The sequence below is a fragment of the Procambarus clarkii genome, chromosome 22 (assembly GCF_040958095.1).
Source record: "Procambarus clarkii isolate CNS0578487 chromosome 22, FALCON_Pclarkii_2.0, whole genome shotgun sequence".
Classification (NCBI taxonomy): Eukaryota; Metazoa; Arthropoda; class Malacostraca; order Decapoda; family Cambaridae; genus Procambarus; species Procambarus clarkii.
In genome coordinates, this window is record NC_091171.1 from 26,516,931 (window position 1) to 26,538,058 (window position 21,128).

The 21,128-nt window shown below is 38.3% G+C and overlaps 1 protein-coding gene across 4 annotated transcripts; it reads left to right on the plus strand.

Annotated features, from left to right (window-relative positions):
• Positions 1 to 5,715: 5,715 nt before the first annotated feature.
• On the plus strand, positions 5,716 to 20,869 carry LOC123758362 (RING finger protein 17). Of its 4 annotated transcripts, XM_069329616.1 has the most exons (4): positions 5,830 to 5,867; positions 14,234 to 14,312; positions 15,447 to 15,543; positions 19,830 to 20,869. In XM_069329616.1, the coding sequence occupies exons 3-4, from the start codon at positions 15,493 to 15,495 to the stop codon at positions 20,514 to 20,516; spliced, it is 738 nt and encodes a 245-aa protein (XP_069185717.1). In that variant the 5' UTR covers positions 5,830 to 5,867; positions 14,234 to 14,312; positions 15,447 to 15,492; the 3' UTR covers positions 20,517 to 20,869. The 4 variants fall into 4 exon arrangements, with proteins under 4 accessions (XP_045598640.1, XP_069185717.1, XP_045598650.1 ...); XM_045742684.2 differs by lacking the exon at positions 14,234 to 14,312 and having other exon boundaries at positions 5,716 to 5,867; XM_045742694.1 differs by lacking the exons at positions 5,830 to 5,867; positions 14,234 to 14,312 and adding an exon at positions 5,924 to 5,942.
• The last annotated feature ends 259 nt before the right edge of the window (positions 20,870 to 21,128 follow it).

The window sequence follows — 21,128 nt, forward strand, 5'->3', positions numbered from 1 at the left end:
TAACTCTTTATACTCGTGCTCTCTGGCCTTTGTGTGTCGGTGACTGCTCTTCCGACTTCGCTAATTTCCTGTATTGCGGCTGAGATAATAAGATGCCCATATCCAACTTAACTTCAGACTTATCACATGCAGTTTTAGCTGCCTTGTCTGTGTCATGATGCTAGACAACACCTATGTGAGATGGTATATCCATGCAAATGAGATTCGGAAACTCTTGCTCTTTGCATTAATAATGTTGTTTATAATGGATGTTACAACATTCCAAGTGTCTATTTTGCATCTTGGGTTTTTAAGGGCTTGAAGAGCTGTCTTCGAATCACAGAAAATTACTCCTCCACTTCAACTCAACTCCTCCAATTTTCTTCAGTGTGTTAGTGGCAAGTTGTAGTGCAGCTAACTCTGCATGTGTGGAGCTAAGCCAGTTATTCAGTCTCACACTTGTGGTCTGTATACATATGTTGTCTTTGTATATTCTACAGGTTGCTGCAGTGAGACCTGTTGACATTTGAACAGACCCATCAGCGTATGCATAGTGCTCGTGAGGCCGTAAGTTACTTATAAAGGAATCAATTATTTCAAGTGTTGTTGCTCTTACCTCAAGACGAAGCTGAACGCCTTAAGCCATATTGATGCTCTGTCCACAGAGCATTCTCTCTCTCAAATTATATATACTGATGGTTCCCTACACCGCACCACGGGTGCAGCTGGAAGTGCAGTTGTCCTGACAATGGGCGATGGCCTATACTTTGAGTGGGGAGTCCGTATAAACAACTGGGCCTCTACCCTTCAGACTGAACTATTTGCCTTGATCCTTGCACTGAAATGTGTACAAGTCTCAAAACTTGATACATTAATTGTAAGTGACTCCTTATCATCCTTAAATGCTCTCAACTCTTTAAGACATAACTGTAACATGCTCGTGTCCGAAGCTAGACACAAATACAACAAAATTATTAAGGATGGTAACAGAGTCCATTTCATGTGGTCTCCATCTCATGTTGGCCTCCGAATGCATGATAGAGCTGATAAGTTAGCCAAAGAATCTGCCTTTAAAGGAGCCGTTGAGTGTAACCTTGGATTGTCAATGAGCAATCTGAGAGCAGCTGTACACCGAGAACTTCAACAAGATCTTGTAGATCTGAGGCAAAGTGAAATTGACACCAGTAATTCCATCTATCATCATACTATCATGCAAGAGGAGCCACACATCTATGGATCATCCAATAAAATCAGCAGACTTCTAGATGTTACTACTGCTCGGCTTAGACTCGGTTACAAGTATCTCTGGGAATTCTCATTATCTGCTGATGTAGACCTGACCAAATGTAAACTGTGTCAACAAAATTATTCGCACACCCTCCGTCACTATGTGATGGAGTGCGAAAAGATACGTGAATTTAGAGACAATTCTATAACCAATGTTCCAGCGATGTGTCAATATTTCATTCAAAATGATCTGCTACCAGAAATTTTAGCCAAATATCCCCAGTTTGCTAACTGTAGGTAGTAACTAAGTGATTGTAACCTATCCACCGCTGCCCACTGGATGGGGGCGGTGTGCAGGACAAACATATAAATTTTGACACTAGCTCTCCACATATGTCAGTTGCTTAATTTAGAACCTGTACTTGAGGTCGATCTCGAACCCATTGTTGATGTGATGACTTATATTGAATTTTGTAACTAGCTCATCAAGATTGTAACTTGCTTTGCTAAATGAATTGTGGGGTTCAGTCCCTGAGCCCATTATGTGCCTCTGTAACCCTTTCCACTACCGCCCACAGGATGGGTATGGGGTGCATAATAAATGAACTAAACTAAACTGTTGCTCTTAGGAGTGCTGGGTTTTCCTTGTTCTTTTTGCGAAAAGATACGTGAATTTAGAGACAATTCTATAACCAATGTTCCAGCGATGTGTCAATATTTCATTCAAAATGATCTGCTACCAGAAATTTTAGCCAAATATCCCCAGTTTGCTAACTGTAGGTAGTAACTAAGTGATTGTAACCTATCCACCGCTGCCCACTGGATGGGGGGGGGGGTTGGTGTGCAGGACAAACATATAAATTGTGACACTAGCTCTCCACATATGTCAGTTGCTTAATTTAGAACCTGTACTTGAGGTCGATCTCGAACCCATTGTTGATGTGACGACTTATATTGAATTTTGTAACTAGCTCATCAAGATTGTAACTTGCTTTGCTAAATGAATTGTGGGGTTCAGTCCCTGAGCCCATTATGTGCCTCTGTAACCCTTTCCACTACCGCCCACAAGATGGGTATGGGGTGCATAATAAATGAACTAAACTAACTTTTGCTGATGGGCGTGTAAGACACTTGTATTTCAGGGAACAGATATAATGGAATATCACTGGCTAGTACTTTGCATACAAAAGGAATATTTAGTTTAATGAGATTAGCAACACTTCTACTCAAGCAGCTTGTATATAGGTTGCCCGCTGGTGCGTTGGCAACACTCTCCCGCCTACATACAGCACTAGTCAGTTTTTCTCTATGTAGTAAGGGGTGATGTTGGATCTCTTATCACTCTTACACCGAAGGTAGAGTACTGAAGCTGCTCAATTCTTTCACATATGGTTGAGAGTTTCAGCTCCTCCCTCATGTTGATGATTCTTGTGCATCTGGGGGCTCCAAGAATTATCCCCGTGGCTTCATTTTGGATTTTTTTTCTAAAGCTTTCAGCCTATTGCTAGGGAGACAAATAAAGTGCAATGCATGGTAGTCGACTAGTGACCTGATGAACATCATGTAGAACATTCTGGCATATTTGACATTAATACCTATGTGCTTTCCAGCAAGCGTTTTAAGGGAACTTAGCCTTTCTTTAAGCTTAAACTGTAGTTCACTTACAATGTCGCTATTAATATTCACACCGAGGTATTTATATTGCCTCCAGTTTTCAATGCCCTGATCATTGACTTTAAAAGCAGGAGGATTATTGATTTGGTGGGGGGGGGGGGGGGGGGAAATAAGGTCCTGGTTTTATTTGTGGAGACAATAAGCCCACATTCTATACATTTATTTGTAGGTGTATCAAGGAGTCTGCCGCCAGTTGTCACTGTTTGCAATGACGCAAATCTCGTCTGCATAGCATGCAGGATCTGTTGTAATTAAGCTTAGACTTCATATTTAATTATTTACTCTCATTTTCTATGATGATTTATACACCCTAAAAACTTCTAAATGTGTTCCTACACATAATTTTAAGCCTTTACAATACTTATTGTCCTCTCCTCACCAAGCAAGTAACTGGCAAAAGGTTAAATAATCCCTGGCTCACTAATGGCATACTCAAAGCAATCGACAAAAAACATGAATATGAAAAACTTCAGGATTGGCCTAGTTGCAAAGGAAGTAGTTAAGAGGTACTCGTCAGTGCTTACCAGTATAATAAGAAGAGCAAACGTTCCTATTACGAGAATAGATTCAAAGAAGCAAAAGGCAACATGAAAAGCACATGGATAGCCATCTCTAACATCTTAGGAGCTAAACAACATTCACATAACCAGATAGAAATCTCCAAGGATGGTTATACACCTTCAACAGATCTTGAAACAGCAACTGAATTTAATAGCTTCTTTTCATCGATTGGTGTTAACCTTGCCCGAAAAATCTCACAGACCCAGACACATGTTACCACATAGCTTTCAGGCAGGTATCCAAACTCTCTTCTCCTCTCACCGATCAGTCCTACAGATGTGTCCATCATTCACTCACTAAAATCCAAAGCTGGGAACATTAGTGAAATACCATCCATGGTATACAAGAGTGCCTCCCTTGCCCTTGCACCACCCATAGCTTTGCTGTTCAATATATCTCTAAAGTGTCATACCTTCCCTGATATCCTTAAAAAAGCAAGAGTAACGCCAGTTCATAAAGGAGGTAACACGGCAGACATAAATAATTACAGACCCATATCAAATCTACCTATATTATCAAAAAATATCTGAAAAAAATATTTACAAACAGCTCTACTCCTATCTCGTAAAATTCAATATACTAAGTCCCTGTCAACTTGGCTTCAGCTCCCAAAAGAGTACCAATGATGCAATTGTTAGTCTGCTTGACTTAATCTACTCAGCCCTTGACAAAAGTGAGTTTCCGATTGGACTCTTCATTGACCTGAGAATAAAGGCTTACTGTTAACTATAACTACCTCTTACTTAAACTCCACCATTATGGAATCCGAGGCCTTGCCCTGAACTATAACTGATCCTATCTTAGTGACAGACACCAATATGTAGCCATCAATGATATAACCTCTCACACTAACCGTAGGGGGTGCCACAGGGTGAAAGAAACTTTGCCCATTTGTTTCTGGCTGGTGCGGGAATCGAACCCGCGCCACAGAATTACGAGTTTGGCGCTATCCACCAGGCTACCAGGCCCCAATGTTGAAATGTAATGTAATGTTGTAAACAATGAATTAAAAAAAAAGTCCACTTGTGGATGTCAACCAACAAACTCACACTAAACATAGAAAAGACCTACTACATCGTATTTGGAAGCAAATCAACAAATGCAATTCACAATTCAGCTTCAGATAGACAATTTTAACATTAGCAATAAAAATGATGGAAAGTTCCTTGGCCTATATTAGACAAGAGACTCAACTTCAGCACCCACATACAACACATAACTAAAAAGGTGTCTAAAACAGTTGGTATACTAAAAAGGTGTCTAAAACAGTTGGTATACTCTCTAAGATCAGATATTATGTACCCAACTCTGCTCTCCTCTCGCTCTATTATGCACTTATCTATCCCTATCTTACTTATGGTATCTATGCATAGGGTTCAACCTCTGCAAACTACCTCAAGCTTATCATCACCCAGCAAAAATCTGCTATCAGGACAATAATAAACTCTGCTTTCAGACAACACACAGCTCCCCTGTTTAAATCCCTAAACATGCTAAACATAAATTCACTCCATACATTCTCTTGTGTCAATTACATTTATAAAACCCCTTTCTTAAGTGTAAACCCTGTTCTGAAACTCTTCTTGGACAGATGTAATAATAATAATAATAATAACAATAAAAATAATAACAACAATAATAATAATAATAATAATAATAATATTAACATTTTATTTAGGAAACGTACATACATAGATGCAGAGTTACAAACATACTGTTGGACATAATAGATAGAGCTAGTACATACAATACCTAAAGCACGGAAGACATCTCCCGTCACGCAGGGTGCAGTCGCACCTCCACAAATCTCCAGTATGAGCTCTTGATACTGGTAATGGCTCAAAAGGTCCACCACTTACGGGCTATTCATGCCCGTGCCACATTTTGGGTGGCTTAATCTTCATCAATCAATCATCAATACCTAAAGGCTGTGAATTATCTACTTAAAATTATCTGTTAGTTTAAGGACTTGCCCGAATGCTATGCGTGCTAGTGGCTTTACAAGAATGTAAAATCAATTTCATTTTTATGTTCTCTCTTAACCCCCAATGTACCTTCTTGTATATATATATATAAATAAATAAATTAATAATAATTCGAAATTGACGAGTCGAGTGTTGTGCAACAGCAAGCTGGTGTGGACACGTCCCGCACACGTCCACCCAACACCACCGTGTCCATGCCAGCATCATTAACGGATATCATATTTTTCCCATTGTGTTACATATTAGAAAAAAGGAAAATTAATATATAATGCTTTAATACATTTCTGTATTAGGGCTATATTTAGTCTTGAATGGGTCAGCTTAGTCAAATTGATGTTGACGAATATGATTGCAGTACATCTATTGGTTAAAATAACATGTGTGTTTGTTGCTGACATGGAGTCAACACGAGCGGAGTCTTCGACTGGGAGCGGATCCTGTGTTAGTGCGCTGATTTTTATTAATAGTAATCTCTTTAGCGAGTCGCCGAGACTCTATGGACGTGTTATTGTTTTGGTGATTTTTTTTCTTGATATATTAAATAATATGTAATAAGTTACTTAACTTAAGCAAGAAAAGTGTTTAGGGGCAAGATTGAACAAAAAAATATGGAGCGACTTGTCTTGAGCTGGTATCCAGCTGGCCTAGGGTACCATTATATCCCCAGCAGGTTTTGTCAATGACAATCTGAAACTATATTAAAAATATCAGATTGCATATGTTTACGTTAATTTAGTTTACCAACTGTTTATTGTATTGTCTATAGTGATCAAAGTTAGGTAAGGTTAGTTTAGAATGACGGTTTCAGGTTAAATTGACTCAGTTCTGACTCATTCAGTACCAGAAATGACCTTCATAACTATATTATAGAGATAACAAAAAAGAGCCTAGTTTAACCTGACCATTCATGTCGAGTAAGCAATGCTAAGTTGTTGGGGTGAGTAGTAAAAGGGGCAACTTGACTGAGCACTGGTTTCAGAATTTGAAGTAGAGATAAGTTAGATTGTGTGTGTATATCACGAAAATAAACACGTGATTAAAAATGTGACAGTGTCAGACCACGGAGAAAAATTGAAACAGGAATTTCCTTAAGTACTTTCGTATATTAATACATCTTCAGAAGGAGTACACTCCTTCTGAAGATGTATTAATATACGAAAGTACTTAAGGAAATTCCTGTTTCAATTTTTCTCTGTGGTCTGACACTGTCAAGTTAGATCATGTATGGTTAGAGTTGGTATGATCATTTATAGTTTTAGTGTACATGTAATTAGTTTTAATATTAATAATAATTTTATAATATAATAGTTTTAATAGTAATTTCAAACAACCTTATCATTGTGTTCATTGCTGTCTTCTTTTATGTGCTAGCCATATGCTGTATTGTGACTACCAATTTTTGTCAACTACCATTCAAGCTGTCATTGCAACCAATCTTATATTGTTTCTGCTGTATTATGCCTACCAATTTTTTTGTCAACTACCATTCAAGCTGTCATTGCAATCAATCTTAGCTACCTATGTGCTTTAATATACTGTACCTACAATTTTCTCTCATCTTTTTTTTCATTTCATGTAATCTGTTATCATTTTTTGTCTATAATTTTGCAAGTATTTACCTCCTTAAAATTTTCTTAGATTAAGGACCTGCCCGAAACGCTGCGCGTGCTAGTGGCTTTACAAGACTGTAATTACCATATTTGTATCCTCACATTCCTTATGTACATTCTTGTATATGCATAAATAAAATAAAAATAAAATATTGACCTCATACCCATCCCGTGGGTGGTAATAGACATATTAGTGTCTCATAATGACTTCGGCTACTGGATCTTTAAGTTGACTTATTTGCTTTTTAATTCAATAATTTATTTTTCATTCATTTTTGTCTCATCAGGAACAAGAGTGTATACTATAGGTTTGTATTGAAGTCCTCCAAAAGTCGAACAATTGACTTCCTCAGGATGCATCCGCACAACAGTTAACTTCTGGGGGGACTATTTACTACTAATTAAGCAGAGGCATTAGGTGTAAGTAAACATCTAGCTATTTCTGTCCTGCCTGGGAATCGAACCTGGGATTCTCCATTGGGAGTTGAGAACGAAGCCGACTGTACTAAGAGATCTACTGTTGTGGGGAACTGGTTATATAAAATTTGGCTTGTTAAAGGACTCCCCCATTTGCCCTGATAATTTTTTCCAGCTGGATTTTAAAATTCAGCAGTGTTTTGACATTTACAGCTTTGGTAGGTAGACATTTGCCAGTCGTCTGACCATTTGTGGAGTTCATGTAGATCTTTTTGTGAGACATCAATCTCATTTTTACTTCCCAGTTTACCATGAATCTCATTGTCATTGCAAATTTGATGATGTGGTTTGTAATAGTCTCATCTATGTCATTGATGTATGACAAAAAGTGTTGACCCCAAAATGAACCGTTGTAGTACCCCACTTACCACATTTCTCCAGTCAGATTCATTTTCATTAAGGACTACCCTTCACTTTCTTTGTTTTAACCATTGTTTCATCCATTCTAGTATTCTACCATTTATCCCGTGTGTGATTTCCTTGCTAATCTTTCATGTGGTACCTTGTCAAAAGTTTTAGTAAAGCCCATGTATACTACATCTACTGGAAGTCCTTTGAATAGTTGGTTACTGTTTACAAAAATGTGAGTATGTTTGTAAGGCAGGATCTATTTTTAACAAACCCATGTGGCATTGATTTTATTAACTTACTCACTGTGCGATAGTAAATGATTCACCCCTTTAGGATTCTCTCCATGAGCTTGCAGATGTGTGAAGTCAAGCTGATCAGATGGTAGTTTTCTGCAGAGCTCTTTCTTCCTTTTTTAAGGAGCCATAATTTTCAAATATGCAATAAATGAAAACTAGTTTGATTTCAATCAAACTTTTTTGACTAGTTGTATATGAAAAGAGCTTCATATGGTCCAAGTCTCAGCATCGTAGCATAAATAGGAAGGGAGAAAAAAATATTGAACTATATTTAAAAAAATTAACAAAATGGTAAAAAATTAAGATCAAACACAAGTGACAACTGAAATCATATCTATGACTCTATGCAATCACAATAGCATATAATAAAGTATTTTAATAATTAGTTTTATGCAAAAAAAGTTGTTAAAAAAATTAGATTTTATTTTTTCTCTCAATTTTTTTTTTTTATTGGGCGATTTGCATGAAACTTATACACCTTACAGAACGTAAGCCTATCTGTAGGGGTGCCAATTTTGGAGGAAATTGGTTGATGTCAACCTCAATCACAGGTTGAAGAATCTATGACTTTATTTATTGTCAAGTAACATAAAATTTCTAGTCCTCTTTCATTTTTTATTCAATTTATATGAAACTTACATCTTATATGTAGAGTTTACATCTCTACAATCTCTCTCTAAAACACTTTATTCCTAAGTTCATTTATTAATTTTATAAATATTTGCGAACATGAAATATTGGCATAAATTTTTGGGGAAATTTGACTGTATTAGTAAAACTAAACATGTTGGATAATCCGCTTAGACAAATCCTTTATTATATGTTATAGTTATAGAAGAGTGTCATAGAAATGATTTAATTTGAAACTTGTGGTTGTACTGACTTAATGAAAATGTGAAAAATTTGTTGAAATTTTTTTTTTTTCTCCCTTATTATTTAGGGTGCGATACCGAAACTTGTACCAGTTGCAGCCTTTTTCATATACAAATAGCAAATAAAGTTTGATACAACTAGCAAATAATGTTCGATACAACTAGCAAATAAAGTTTGATTGAACTTGATCAACTTTCACCTTTTCTAACTTAAGGCCCCTTAAGAATATGGGTGACAGTCACATATTTCCTATCTTGAGGAATATCCCCTGGTCTAGAGATTTTCTTAAAAGAAGCTTCAGTGGTAGGCATAGTTCATTTGCCAGTTCCTTAATGACTCTGGATTGAATTCCGTCCAAACCTGCAGTTTCTTTAATCTTTTTAGTGTCAGTGCTCTTCTTATTATGTCGCACATTATGGGAATATTCCTTAATTTGTTCTCTTCACCTTCTTCAAACATGTTTGTGGGCAGTGGGATGGTGTATAATCTCTACAGTGTGAACACTGATGTGAAGTACAGTATTCATTCAGAGTATTTGCTGCCCTATTATCCATTATAACTTAGTTAGTCTCATCTTCTATATATTTACAGTCTCCGTGGTGTAGTGGTAAGACACTCGCCTGGCGTTCCGCGAGCGCTATGTCATGGGTTCGTATCCTGGCCGGGGAGGATTTACTGGGCGCATTTCCTTAACTGTAGCCTCTGTTTAACGCAACAGTAAAATGTGTACTTGGATGAAAAAACGATTCTTCGCGGCAGGGGATCGTATTCCAGGGACCTGCCCGAAACGCTACGCGTACTAGTGGCTGTACATGAATGTAACAACTCTTGTATATATCTCAAAAAAAAAAAAAAAAAAAAAAAAAAAAATCTTTTAAGGGTCATACAGTCTCTTTGTTTTGGTTTTACCTCTTATATAGGCATAGAACGACTTTGGATTTTTCTTTATATTTTTGAGAAGTTTTCTTTTGTATTTTCTTTTGGCTGATCTGATTTTCTGGTGGCTGAATTTAACACCCTTCTATATATTTCATAATCAGTGTTGTTCTTTTTTTTATTGTTATACCTTTTCCAGAGGTTCCACTTAGCTATTATATGTTTTTTTTTTTTATATTGCCTGTGTCATCCATCTAGTTCCTTTGTTTTCTTTATCTTTTTGGCACATATTTGTTAATGAGTTCAGTGATGACACTTTAAAATTTTCCCATGATACTTCCTGATTTACCTGAGGGCCAGTAACCCTAGTGGCCTCGACGAGGATAGGAAGCCTGTGGCTTGTTGAAGGTCCTCCCATTTGCCTTGATCTTTTCCAGGTAGATTTTAAAACTTTACACAGTTTTTAGCATTTACGGCTTCAGTGGGTAGGCAATTCCATGGGTTTATAACCCTGTGGGTGAAAAAGCATCTCCTGTTCTCAGTCCTGCATTGGGGCTTGTTGAGATTGAAACTGTTGCATACCATGATCACCTATTAGCCCCCTCCAAGAGGTGTATTACAATTCTTTTATTCTTTGCTTATCTTCATGAGGGTAATCTAGAAAGTCATCATCCTTAACCTTTACATAGGTTTCTGTAATTGTAATCTGTGTTAGAATATTGTGATCATAAAGGGATGAGCCTTTCCTGTACCTGAATTTGATTGATCATGTCCTCTTCTGATGTTAGCACAAGATCTAGAATGCTGTTACCTTGAGTGAGCTCTGCTACATGCTGTGTGAGAAAGGAGTCCTGTACCATGTCAAGAAATTGTTCTTCTGTTTCTGATGTTAGATTTACCCAATGCATTGTCTCATTTATTTACTTATTTATTTAGTTATTTAGTTATATATATACAAGAAGGTACATTGGGATTGTGAGGATACATTGCATAGTGATTACATTCTTGTAAAGTCACTAGTACGCGTAGTGTTTCGGGCAGGTCCCTACCTGCCCGAATCTAACAGAAAATTTTAAGTAGGTAAATACTAGCAAAATTTATAAAATGATAACAGGTACATTGCAAGAAAAAAAAATGAGATGAGAGAGATTTGTAGGTATATTAAAGCACATAGGTAAATCAGATTGATTGCATTGACAGCTTGAATGGTAATTTAACAAAGATTAATAGGCACATTGCTAGCCATATTACAGCATATTGCTAGCACATATAAGAAGACAGCAATGATCACAATGGTAAAGTTGTTTGGAATAAGTACATAAAGATTGAGAGATTGGGTAACACTAGATACAAAGCAATTTTAAAGTGCAGAGTAGGAAACTATGAAGATGAAATTAGGTACTGTACTTTTTGGTTTTGTTTTTGAATGAGGCAAAAGTTGAACAGCTTTTCAATTCATTAGGGAGTGAGTTCTATAAACTAGATCCCTTTATTTGCATAGAGTGTTTACATAGATTAAGTGTGACTCTGGGGATATCAAAGATATATTTATTTCTGGTGTGGTGATAATGGGTCATATGCAGGCGATGAGTCACAATAACGTAGCAGTATGCTGACCAGACCACACACTAGAAGGTGCAGGGACGATGACGTTTCGGTCCATCCTGGACCATTCTCAAGTCGATTGTGAGAATGGTCCAGCACGGAGCGAAACGTCGTCGTCCCTTCACCTTCTAGTGTGTGGTCTGGTCAACACAATGGGTCATATTAAATCTGTCCAGGAAGAGTTTCAGAGCATGGTTTGCATTTAAGAACAGGGTTTTGTAAATGTAGTTGACACAAGAGAATGTGTGGAGTGAGTTAATGTTTAGCATGTTTAGGGATTTAAACAAGGGGGCTGAGTGTTCTCTGGAAGTAGAGTTTATTATTCTGATAGCAGATTTTTGCTAGGTGATGATGGACTTGAGGTGGTTTGCAGTGGTTAACCCCCATGCACAGATACCATAATTAAGATAGGGATAGATTAGTGCATAATATAGTGAGAGGAGAGCAGAGTTAGGAACATAATATCTGATTTTGAAGAGTATACCAACCGTTTTAGAGAGTTATGTGTTGAATGTGGGTGCTGAAGTTGAGTCTCTTGTCTAGGAATAGGTCAAGAAACTTTCCATCATTTTTATTACTGATGTTAATATTGTATATCTGTAGCTGAATTGCATTTGATAATTTGCTTCCAAATAAGATGTAGTAGGTCTTTTCTATGTTTAGTCTTATTTTGTTAGTTGACATCCATAAGTGGACTTTTTATAATTCATTATTCACAACATTATTTAGAGTATGTGAGTTAGGGTCTGAATAGATGAGGATAGTATCAGCAAAATTATATATATAAGAAATAGGAGAGGTCCCAAGATGCTGCCCTGTGGCATTCCAACGGTTATTGGTAGAGTGTGAGAGGTTATATCATTGATGGCTACACATCGTGGTTGAAGTCCTCCATTATAAGGGTTCAGGTTTCTGGTGCTACATTGATCACATAATGCAGATCAGCAACTTCCTCTGCTGCTGCTGTGTCATTCCTGTAGCATACTCCCACTGTCAGTTTGCTTCTATTTTGAGCTAGTATGATGTGCTATACAGAGTCTGAGGATCTCGTGGTGTTCATTTCTTCATTGTTGGTTACATTACATAACTAAAGAATAATTATCTTATATTTATACCTGAATTTACCTGAGTGGCCACTATCTCTCTAGGGGGCCTTGTCAAGGACATGCAGTGGGAACAGACTCGTCCCTCTTGCCTCACGAGGAAATATGCCATTCATTCGAGCCCTGGCCATGTAGAGTTGTTGCCTGGGTACCAATCCTAAACTCTTTGATCCTGTTCACCCACCAGTAATTGGGGACCTAGTTATAAGCCAATTAGTGGGTGTGTTCCAGGGGAAAACTAATGGGGGTAAAGTTTAATATAAGCTATAGGAAGGGAAAGCACTAAGCCTGCCAACAGTAGTCAGAAGTTGTCTATACCTGTACCCACCTGTGAAAAAAATATTTGGAAAATGCTGATAGAAATACTGCCAGGGTATTATTTGAGGCCAACCCCTTTTTGTAATATACTTGGTTCTACAATAGCTGTAATATACTTGGTTCTACAATTCTGCCCGAAACGCTTAGCGTAATAGTGGCTTTAGGCATTGTATGCACTAGCTCTATCTATAAATCCATCAACTTTTGTATCTCACTTTGTATGTTTGTACTTTACCTGAATAAATATTTGTATTTTTTTGTATTTTAACTCTTACATATCTTTCATTCTGTATACTCTTTAACAACTTCCTCAACAAATCATCTACTAAAGAGAAAGATACAAAATCTAGTGAAATCTGACAAAACACCTGAAAGGTTGATCTTTTCAGATTTGATTACTGAGGGATGGTATTGTGCACAGTAATTGTTTTGTTGATGAAAGAGGCTGAATGCATTCCTTTCTTGTGTTAAGGGGGGCATAACCAAAAAAATATGCAATAAATGAAAACTGGTTCAATTTCAATCAAACTTTCTTGACTAGTTGTATATGAAAAGCGGTTCAACTGGTCCGAGTCTCAGTATCGTAGCATAAATAGGAAGGGAGAATATTTTTTAATTATGTGTCAACATTTTTCCAAAATGATAAAAAATTAACATCAAACACAAGTGTCAACTGAAATCATGTCTATAACTTTCAGCTATCACAATAGCATATAATAAAGGATTTTAATAATTAGTTTTATCCCAAAAATTTTGTTGTTAAAAAAATTAGATTTTTTTTCTAGAATTTTTTCTCATTTTTGGTTGGGACGATTTGCATGAAACTTACACACCTAACTGAATGTAAACCAATCTGTAAGGGGTGCCAATTTTGAAGGAAATTGATTGATGTCAACCTCAGCCACAGGTGGCAGAATCTTTGACTTAATTTTTTTCAAAGTAATATAATAGTGTCTACTCTTTCATTTCTTATTCAATTTACATGAAACATACACCTTAAATGTAGAGAGTATGTGTCTTCAATAAATCTAAGATACTTTATTCCTAAGTTCATTTATTGATTTTATAAATAAGTATTTATAAACAATATTTTTGCATAAATGTTTTGGGAACTTTGACTATTTGTATTAGTGAAACTTAAACATATTTTGGATAATCCAGCAAGACAAATCCTTTATTATATGCTGATGTGATAGGTGAGTGTCATAGAAATGATTTCATATGAACTTTGTGGTTGTAGTAAATTTTTGAAAATGTTGAAAATTCATTTAAATTTTTTTTTCTCCCTTTCTATTTAGGCTGTGATACTAAAACTTGGAACAGTTGCATAAAACTTGGAACAGTTGCAGCCCTTCTCATATACAACTAGTGAAAAAAGTTTGGTTGACACTGAACAACTTTTAATATTCTAAGTTATGCCTAAGTTAGGTGATGTGACATAATACCACAGCTGATGGTTTCTCTGTAAATTTAAGTTAAACCCATTATTTATTTACTTATCCAAGCGACAATGTTGTGGAGCAACTTATCCAAGACACATTGTTGCTTGGAGAGTGTTTGCTAGCATATCAGCCTTCTGTACCTACCTAACCTAACCAACCTATCCAACCTAACCAAACTACCCAAACATAACCTAAAAAAATCTAACCTAACCTAACTAAACCTAATCTATCCAAACCTAAGCTAATATAACTTGTACACAACAATATATCTTAGATAAGTCGCTCCACAACATTGTCGCTTGGACTGTCGACTTGCTTTGGCGTCACCAGCAGCTTATTTTCTTCTAATTTCGTTATTAAATGATTCTTTTTCAGAGTAAAAATATGTTTTTCCATGTTCTACATTCAGCACCAACATAATAATGAGTAAATATACTGTATCATATTTATTCATTATTAATGTAATGCCAGGAAGCTTTGGGTGGTTTTGAGTGGCTTTGGGTAGCTTTAGGTAATTAGATGGACCGCTTGATACCTCTATTCACATAACTGAATTGGTACCCAGGAGTTAGTCAATTGTTGTGGGGTGAATACTGGAAAATAGCAGTTGTTGGCCTAGGAGGATTTCGAATAGCCTAACCAGCTTCCTGTCTTCAACTATAAGGAATTGTGTATTTTTTTTTTTTTTTTTTGTAATAACGAAAAGCTAAGACTTTGGCACCTCAAATCTAGATAATATTCTCTCACTTATATGAACACCTAACCCAGATGATTGAGGTAAATCTGGATGAGACTGATTGATCAGATTATCCAGGGATTTAGATTATTAGGGCTAGATTAACAGAAGCTTACTGTGATATTAAATATGCTCATAAATATTGTGATTTACCTGAGAGCCACTAACACTAGTGGCCTTGACAAGGACAGGAAGCCGGCGGCTTGTTGAAGGTGCCTTGCCTTGAAGGGGTTTAAGGTCCCTCCATTGTAAGTGTATATCCTGTTGTATTTGTACTATACTGAAAAATAAATTATATAATCAAAGGTAAATGGATTTTTTTTATATAAATAGGCAATCCAGTGATCTACAGCAAGACTGAAGAGGTAAAATAACCACCATGGATGATTGCAGCCAACATTTGCATTCCACAGTTGCCCACCAAACAATGGTGAGAACAATGATTATATTATCACAGTGATTATGTTCACAGTTCCTGTGGTGTAGCGGTTAAACACTCCCCCAGCGCTTCGCGAGCGCTTTCGCCTGGGTTCGGATCTTGTCCAGAGAGGATTGACTGGGCGCCAATCCTTAACTGAAACCTCTGTTCACCCAGCAGTGAATGGGTACCTGTTGTTAAACGATTTGGTGGGTCGTATTTCGGGGTTAAATTAAGATTAAAGACCTGCCCAAAATCGTATACGTGCTACGATTTGCCGATTTGCCTTATAAGCCAAGTTTTCCTGAATTAATATATTTTCTCTATTTTTTTCTTATGAAATGATAAAGCTACCCATTTCATTATGTATGAGGTCAATTTTGTTTTATTGGAGTTAAAATTAACGTAGATATATGACGGAACCCAACCAACCCTACCTAACCTAACCTAACCTATCTTTATAGGTTAGGTTACGTTATGTAGCCGAAAAAAATAGGTTAGGTTAGGTTAGGTAGTCGAAAAAACATTAATTCATTAAAACTTGGCTTATTAGGCAAATCGGGCCTTGCATAGTAGGCTGAGAAGTGTGTTCTGGCTACTAGGTACGACATATATATATATATACACACACACATATATACACACACACAGTGGCACCTCGACATACGATTGCCCCTACTTACGATAATTTCGAGTTACGATGTAAATTTCATCGAAAAATGCGACTCGACATCAGATGGTGTTGTCGACTTCTGATATTTGTTGGTACACGTTAGGGTCGACCGAGCACATGGTTCCCGGTCACGCGGCCAACCTGCCTCAGTTTACTACAGCTGCCCGCTTAGTGACGATCATGCCTATAAGAAATTCCGCTTTTGTGGTGATTTTTTGCATTTTGAACATTAAAGTAATTATTATATATCACGCCATGAGTCCTAGGAAAGTTAGTGGTAAGGCTCAACATATGAAAACCCATGTAAGGATGACCATAGAGCAGAAACAAGAGTACAGAATGTCTCTTTCTCAACAATTAAGAAAATGTGTACAGCATCGGAAGAATTGCAAACCTTTGCTGAAACGACTCACCCAAATCAAGCTGCAGTAGGTCGTTGCCTTAACCTATTCAATGACACTGTGATGCATCATTACAGACAAATGTTAAAACGAAGGGAAAAACAAATGTCTCTTGACAAATTTGTAGTGAGACAAACAAGCACTGAACCACAACCAGGTCCTAGTGGTATTCAGGCAAAACGTAGGAGAGAGTGTACCCCAGAGAAAACATCACTGCCTGATGTGATAATGGAAGGGTACTCCCCTTCCAAACAGTAACAACTCTCCTCCTCCCCCCTCATCACCATCTTCCATACACCATCAAGAGCTCTCCATAAAGGTAAGATAAACTTTGGTACTGTATTGTAGTTAGAAAAAAAAACATTGTATTCAGTATAAAATGTATTTGTACTGTATGTTAATATTTTGGAGGGTGGGGAACGGATTAATTCAATTCCCTTTATTTCTTATGGGAAAAATCGTTTTGACTCACGATATTTCGACTTACGATCCGTCTCTGTGAACGGATTAGTATCGTAAGTCGAGGCCCCCATTGTATATATATATATCTATATAAATAAAAATAGAAATGTTCGTTTGTTCAAAATCGCTAATCTCCGAAAGTTCTGCACCGATTGCTTTGAAGTTTTCACACAATGTTCGCCTTCTATTGGTGTTCAGGTGGCTTTGTTGATGGTGTCCTCACCTGCGTGCTTCGTCTCGGCGCCGGTGTGGAGTGTTTTGGCGGTCCTTCCTTTTTCTTTTTGTCTCTTTGTAGGTTTGCTGTGTTTTGTTGGCATGGTCTTGTCCTTCTCTTGTGGAGGTTTAGGGCCATCATTTTGCCACATACTGTCGCCTTGTCTCATGAGGTGCTGGCGGAGCCGCTCCAGGTTGCTTCGGTTTTGGTGTTCTCTCTGCACCAATTCGCGAGCTGTCTCTGGCATGATTCACTTCCGGCCTGCTCTTGCGCTGCTTGAGCCATCCTGGTTCTTGGATTGGGTGCTCTCTTCTCTTCTCGGTTTTTATGGTACCTGGTTGATGGGGTTCTGGGAGTTCTTCTACTCCCCAAGCCTGGCCCGAGGCCAGGCTCGACTTGTGAGAGTTTGGTCCACCAGGCTGTTGCTTGGAGCGGCCCGTAGGCCCACATACCCACCACAGCCCGGCTAATCCGGAACTATTGCCGGAACTTGTTCCGGTAATATTTCTTATAGTCGCCGGGAGGACGTTAAACAACCGTGGACCTCTGATGTTTATACAGTGGTCCTTTCAGTTCTGGATTGTTTTCCGATGCTCTTGTTGGCGTTGACCTCTGGGGGTCAGGTCGGCATGCTTCATGCTCTCATCCAGCGCCAGGGTTCTGCTCTTTTGGTCCTCTTGATGGGCTTGTTCGCTTGCAGCCGTCTCTTATTCTGGTGGAGACTGACATGGCTGTTTTCTGGAGGGGTCCTTTGGTTGTTGATGCTTGGTGGGTCTGGCCAGGGGTGCATCATGTGTTGTGTTCGCTTGCGAAGCTTCGCCGTTCTTTGCGTGCCACAACTGCCGTGACCGGGGTCATGCTTTGGGTTGCTCCGGTTTCCCTTCTTCCCTGTTCCAGGGTGCGGTTCTCTCGGGTCGTCCGCGGGGTGGTTCGGTCTCCGTGCCCATGACATTTGTAGGTTGGCTACGTGTTCCTTCGTTGATGTTCCTGGGCCTTGTCGGGCCCCTGTGTGGCCTTGGGTTGGCGGTTGCAGTCTTTTGTCTCCGCTTCGCGTTGGAAGTGAGCGACGTCCGCCTCCTGAGTAGGTCCCTCTTGTTTTCGTCTTTTGGTAGGTAGCTCCGGGGAGCCGACGGAGCTCCCCCCCAGAAAACCAGCGTTGAATGTAATGAAACACCATTTTCTTGGTGAGACCCGGAGGCTCCCCAGCAACCCTCCCTCCCTCTGGTCAGCGGTTTTTCGTGTGTTTTGATATCTAGCCTCAGAACTGAGGTCTTGGGTAGCCGGCACAAGGGGTCTGGGGCTTCCCCTTCCCCCTCCCGGGGAGGGGGGAGTTGCACAGACGGCGACGTGGTGACGTCATGCTCGTTAGCTCGTTTTATTTGGGGAGTTCTATCCACTAGTTCGGCTGTCAGTAGCAATTTCTTAACCAGAATAGGGGGGGTTGTTTTGGGATGCTTACCTTCTGGGTGCCTGACCCGGTCGATGGCAGACATAGAATGCTTCCAATCACATGGGGGTTTCTATAGACCATTGCTCCTTGTGCCTCTCTGAGGGGGCCAGGTTCTGGCTCGTGGTCCCCGGTAGGCTTAAAGATCTCCATACACATGACTGATGCCAAAGTCTGACATTAGCAATAACAGCCTGGATAGCTCCGGGGAGCCTCCGGGTCTCGCCCAGAAAATGGCATTTCATTACATTCAACGCTGGTTTTTTGGGTGCCTAACCCCGATTGATGTAAGATGAGGAAAACCCCCAACCACAGGGAGGTTTTTCAGGGCCATTGCTCCCTGCACCTCTCTGCGGGGTTCAGGTTCTGGCTCATGGTCCCCGATAGGCTGAACTCCATAGACTAATGCCCCGCTCTCATGTATCACATATTAGCCCGATAGCTTCAGGGAGTCTCCAGGGCTCTCCCAGAAAATGGCGTTTCATTACATTCAACGCTGGTTTTTTGCTCTTTCAATGTGCTTATGTTTTCTTTCATGCACATGCTGTATCCTCATGTGATTCTTTGTCGATGCTTAGACTTGCTGAATTTTGTACTCAAATTGCACATGTAATTATGTCTTATTTATGCAGTTAAATACTGTACAGTATGTTTACATTAACTGTACTACATGCTGCTGTATTAACTTGTTTCTGGCTAACATTTCTGCCAACATGTGCATTTGGTTTTTTGTTTGAGTAGAGTATGGCACAGTGTTCTTCTGTTTTTATGTTCTTATGCACACAAAGGTATGTTTTTTGTATTTACAAATTTTTATTGACATGTTTCATGCGGTCATTTTACGTAGTCTGTATGTGTATAATTTTATCTTATATTTTTTGTATTTGCACTTTAAAGTACAGTATTTTGTAAACTGTACTGGCTAATTTAATATAATAATAATTATTATTATTTATATATAAACAAATTTTGTACTCGAGTTTAAAGTTATGTGGTGCATTAATTTCACATAAAAGTTGTACTGTATACAGGACCTGTATAAGCAAAATTACATGCCTATTGGACCAGATTAAAGTTAAATGGCATTCTCTCTATTTTCAGGATAATATGCAAGATGAATGTAAAATTTGCTTTAAGAACTTCGGTAAAACACAACAAAAGCAACAAACACTGTCATGTGGTCACAAATTCTGTTCAACTTGTATTGTTGATGTGATGGAGAAAAGTCAGCTGACTTGCCCCAGTTGCTTTGCTGAGTGCAGTGCCACAAATGTTGCTCAGTTCTCAGTCAATTGCAATTCAAGTGCTTTGATAAGGAAACTCAAATGCAATCAGCCTGTAACAGCAACAACAATATTAGGTGGTCCTCATGAAGACTGCTCCCAAGACATCAGTAAGATGTTAAAATGCTTTATGAACGAACAAAAGAGCAGCTTCAACAGGCTTATTACTGACTACGAAGAAGTACTGTCCCAGCTGAAGAAGTACCAGGAGCAGGTGAAGGATTGGAAAACCCAACACCACCAACTCCATAAAAGACTTAATATGCTAGTGGAGCAGAACAAAGTAACATTAGTACTCATAGAGCATGAGGAATCTAAAGTATTGGAAATAAAAACAAGGGGAGAAAAAGAGAGAGAGAAGATGCAGCTGATGCAAGGATGCCGCGACTTGAGCACCAGTGTACAGGACGTCATCACATTTATCAGCAATACTGAGCACTTAAGCATGCTGGCAGAAGATTGGATCCAAGAGTGTCAGAAAAACTTTTCAGACATTGAGTGTTAGTAGCTGTGTAATGGTGTATTGTTGGCACCTGTGATTGATTACTTTTTTTTATTTGATGACTAAACTGTGTCATTTTTATGTTAATTATTTGGGAGAATCTTTGGATGGACAAGTTAAAATACTGGATCAGGTTATTGTAGGAGAAATACATGGTTTTATCATTATTATAAATACTTGTAATTAACCACTTAAATTATGTTCAATGGTTCAAAGTATTTTTTTTTTGCAAGTTCCAAGATTCTTTATTGTGGATTACTGTTTTCAACTGGTTGAGGGCAAGCACATTTCATTTGTGAAGATTAATTATTGTCATTTATAGTCTGTTTTGATAGAAATATACCATCCAAAAATCACCAGTCTATTATTCAAAAGGCTTTCTGGGAAGTAAATTTTATCTTTATTTCATAAATATGAGCATAGGGCTTAAATTTTTAGTTTAATTTATATGTTTAACTGAGTGGATTCTAGCAGTAAAGGATCTCTGCATGCTCTCCAGGTCAGCAATTTCTCCAGCTTTGAAAGGGGCTGTCATTGTGCTACAGTATTCCACTCTTAGAGAGCACTAGCATCTTGAAAGTATCATTATCGGTATAAAATCTCTAGTTTGAAAAG

Coding starts and splice junctions, on each gene's coding strand:
- LOC123758362 (XM_045742684.2), top strand. CDS start 15,493: ATGGATGATTGCAGCCAACATTTGCATTCCACAGTTGCCCACCAAACA. Junction 15,544..19,829: donor CAGTTGCCCACCAAACAATG/GTGAGAACAATG, acceptor CTCTATTTTCAG/GATAATATGCAAGATGAATG.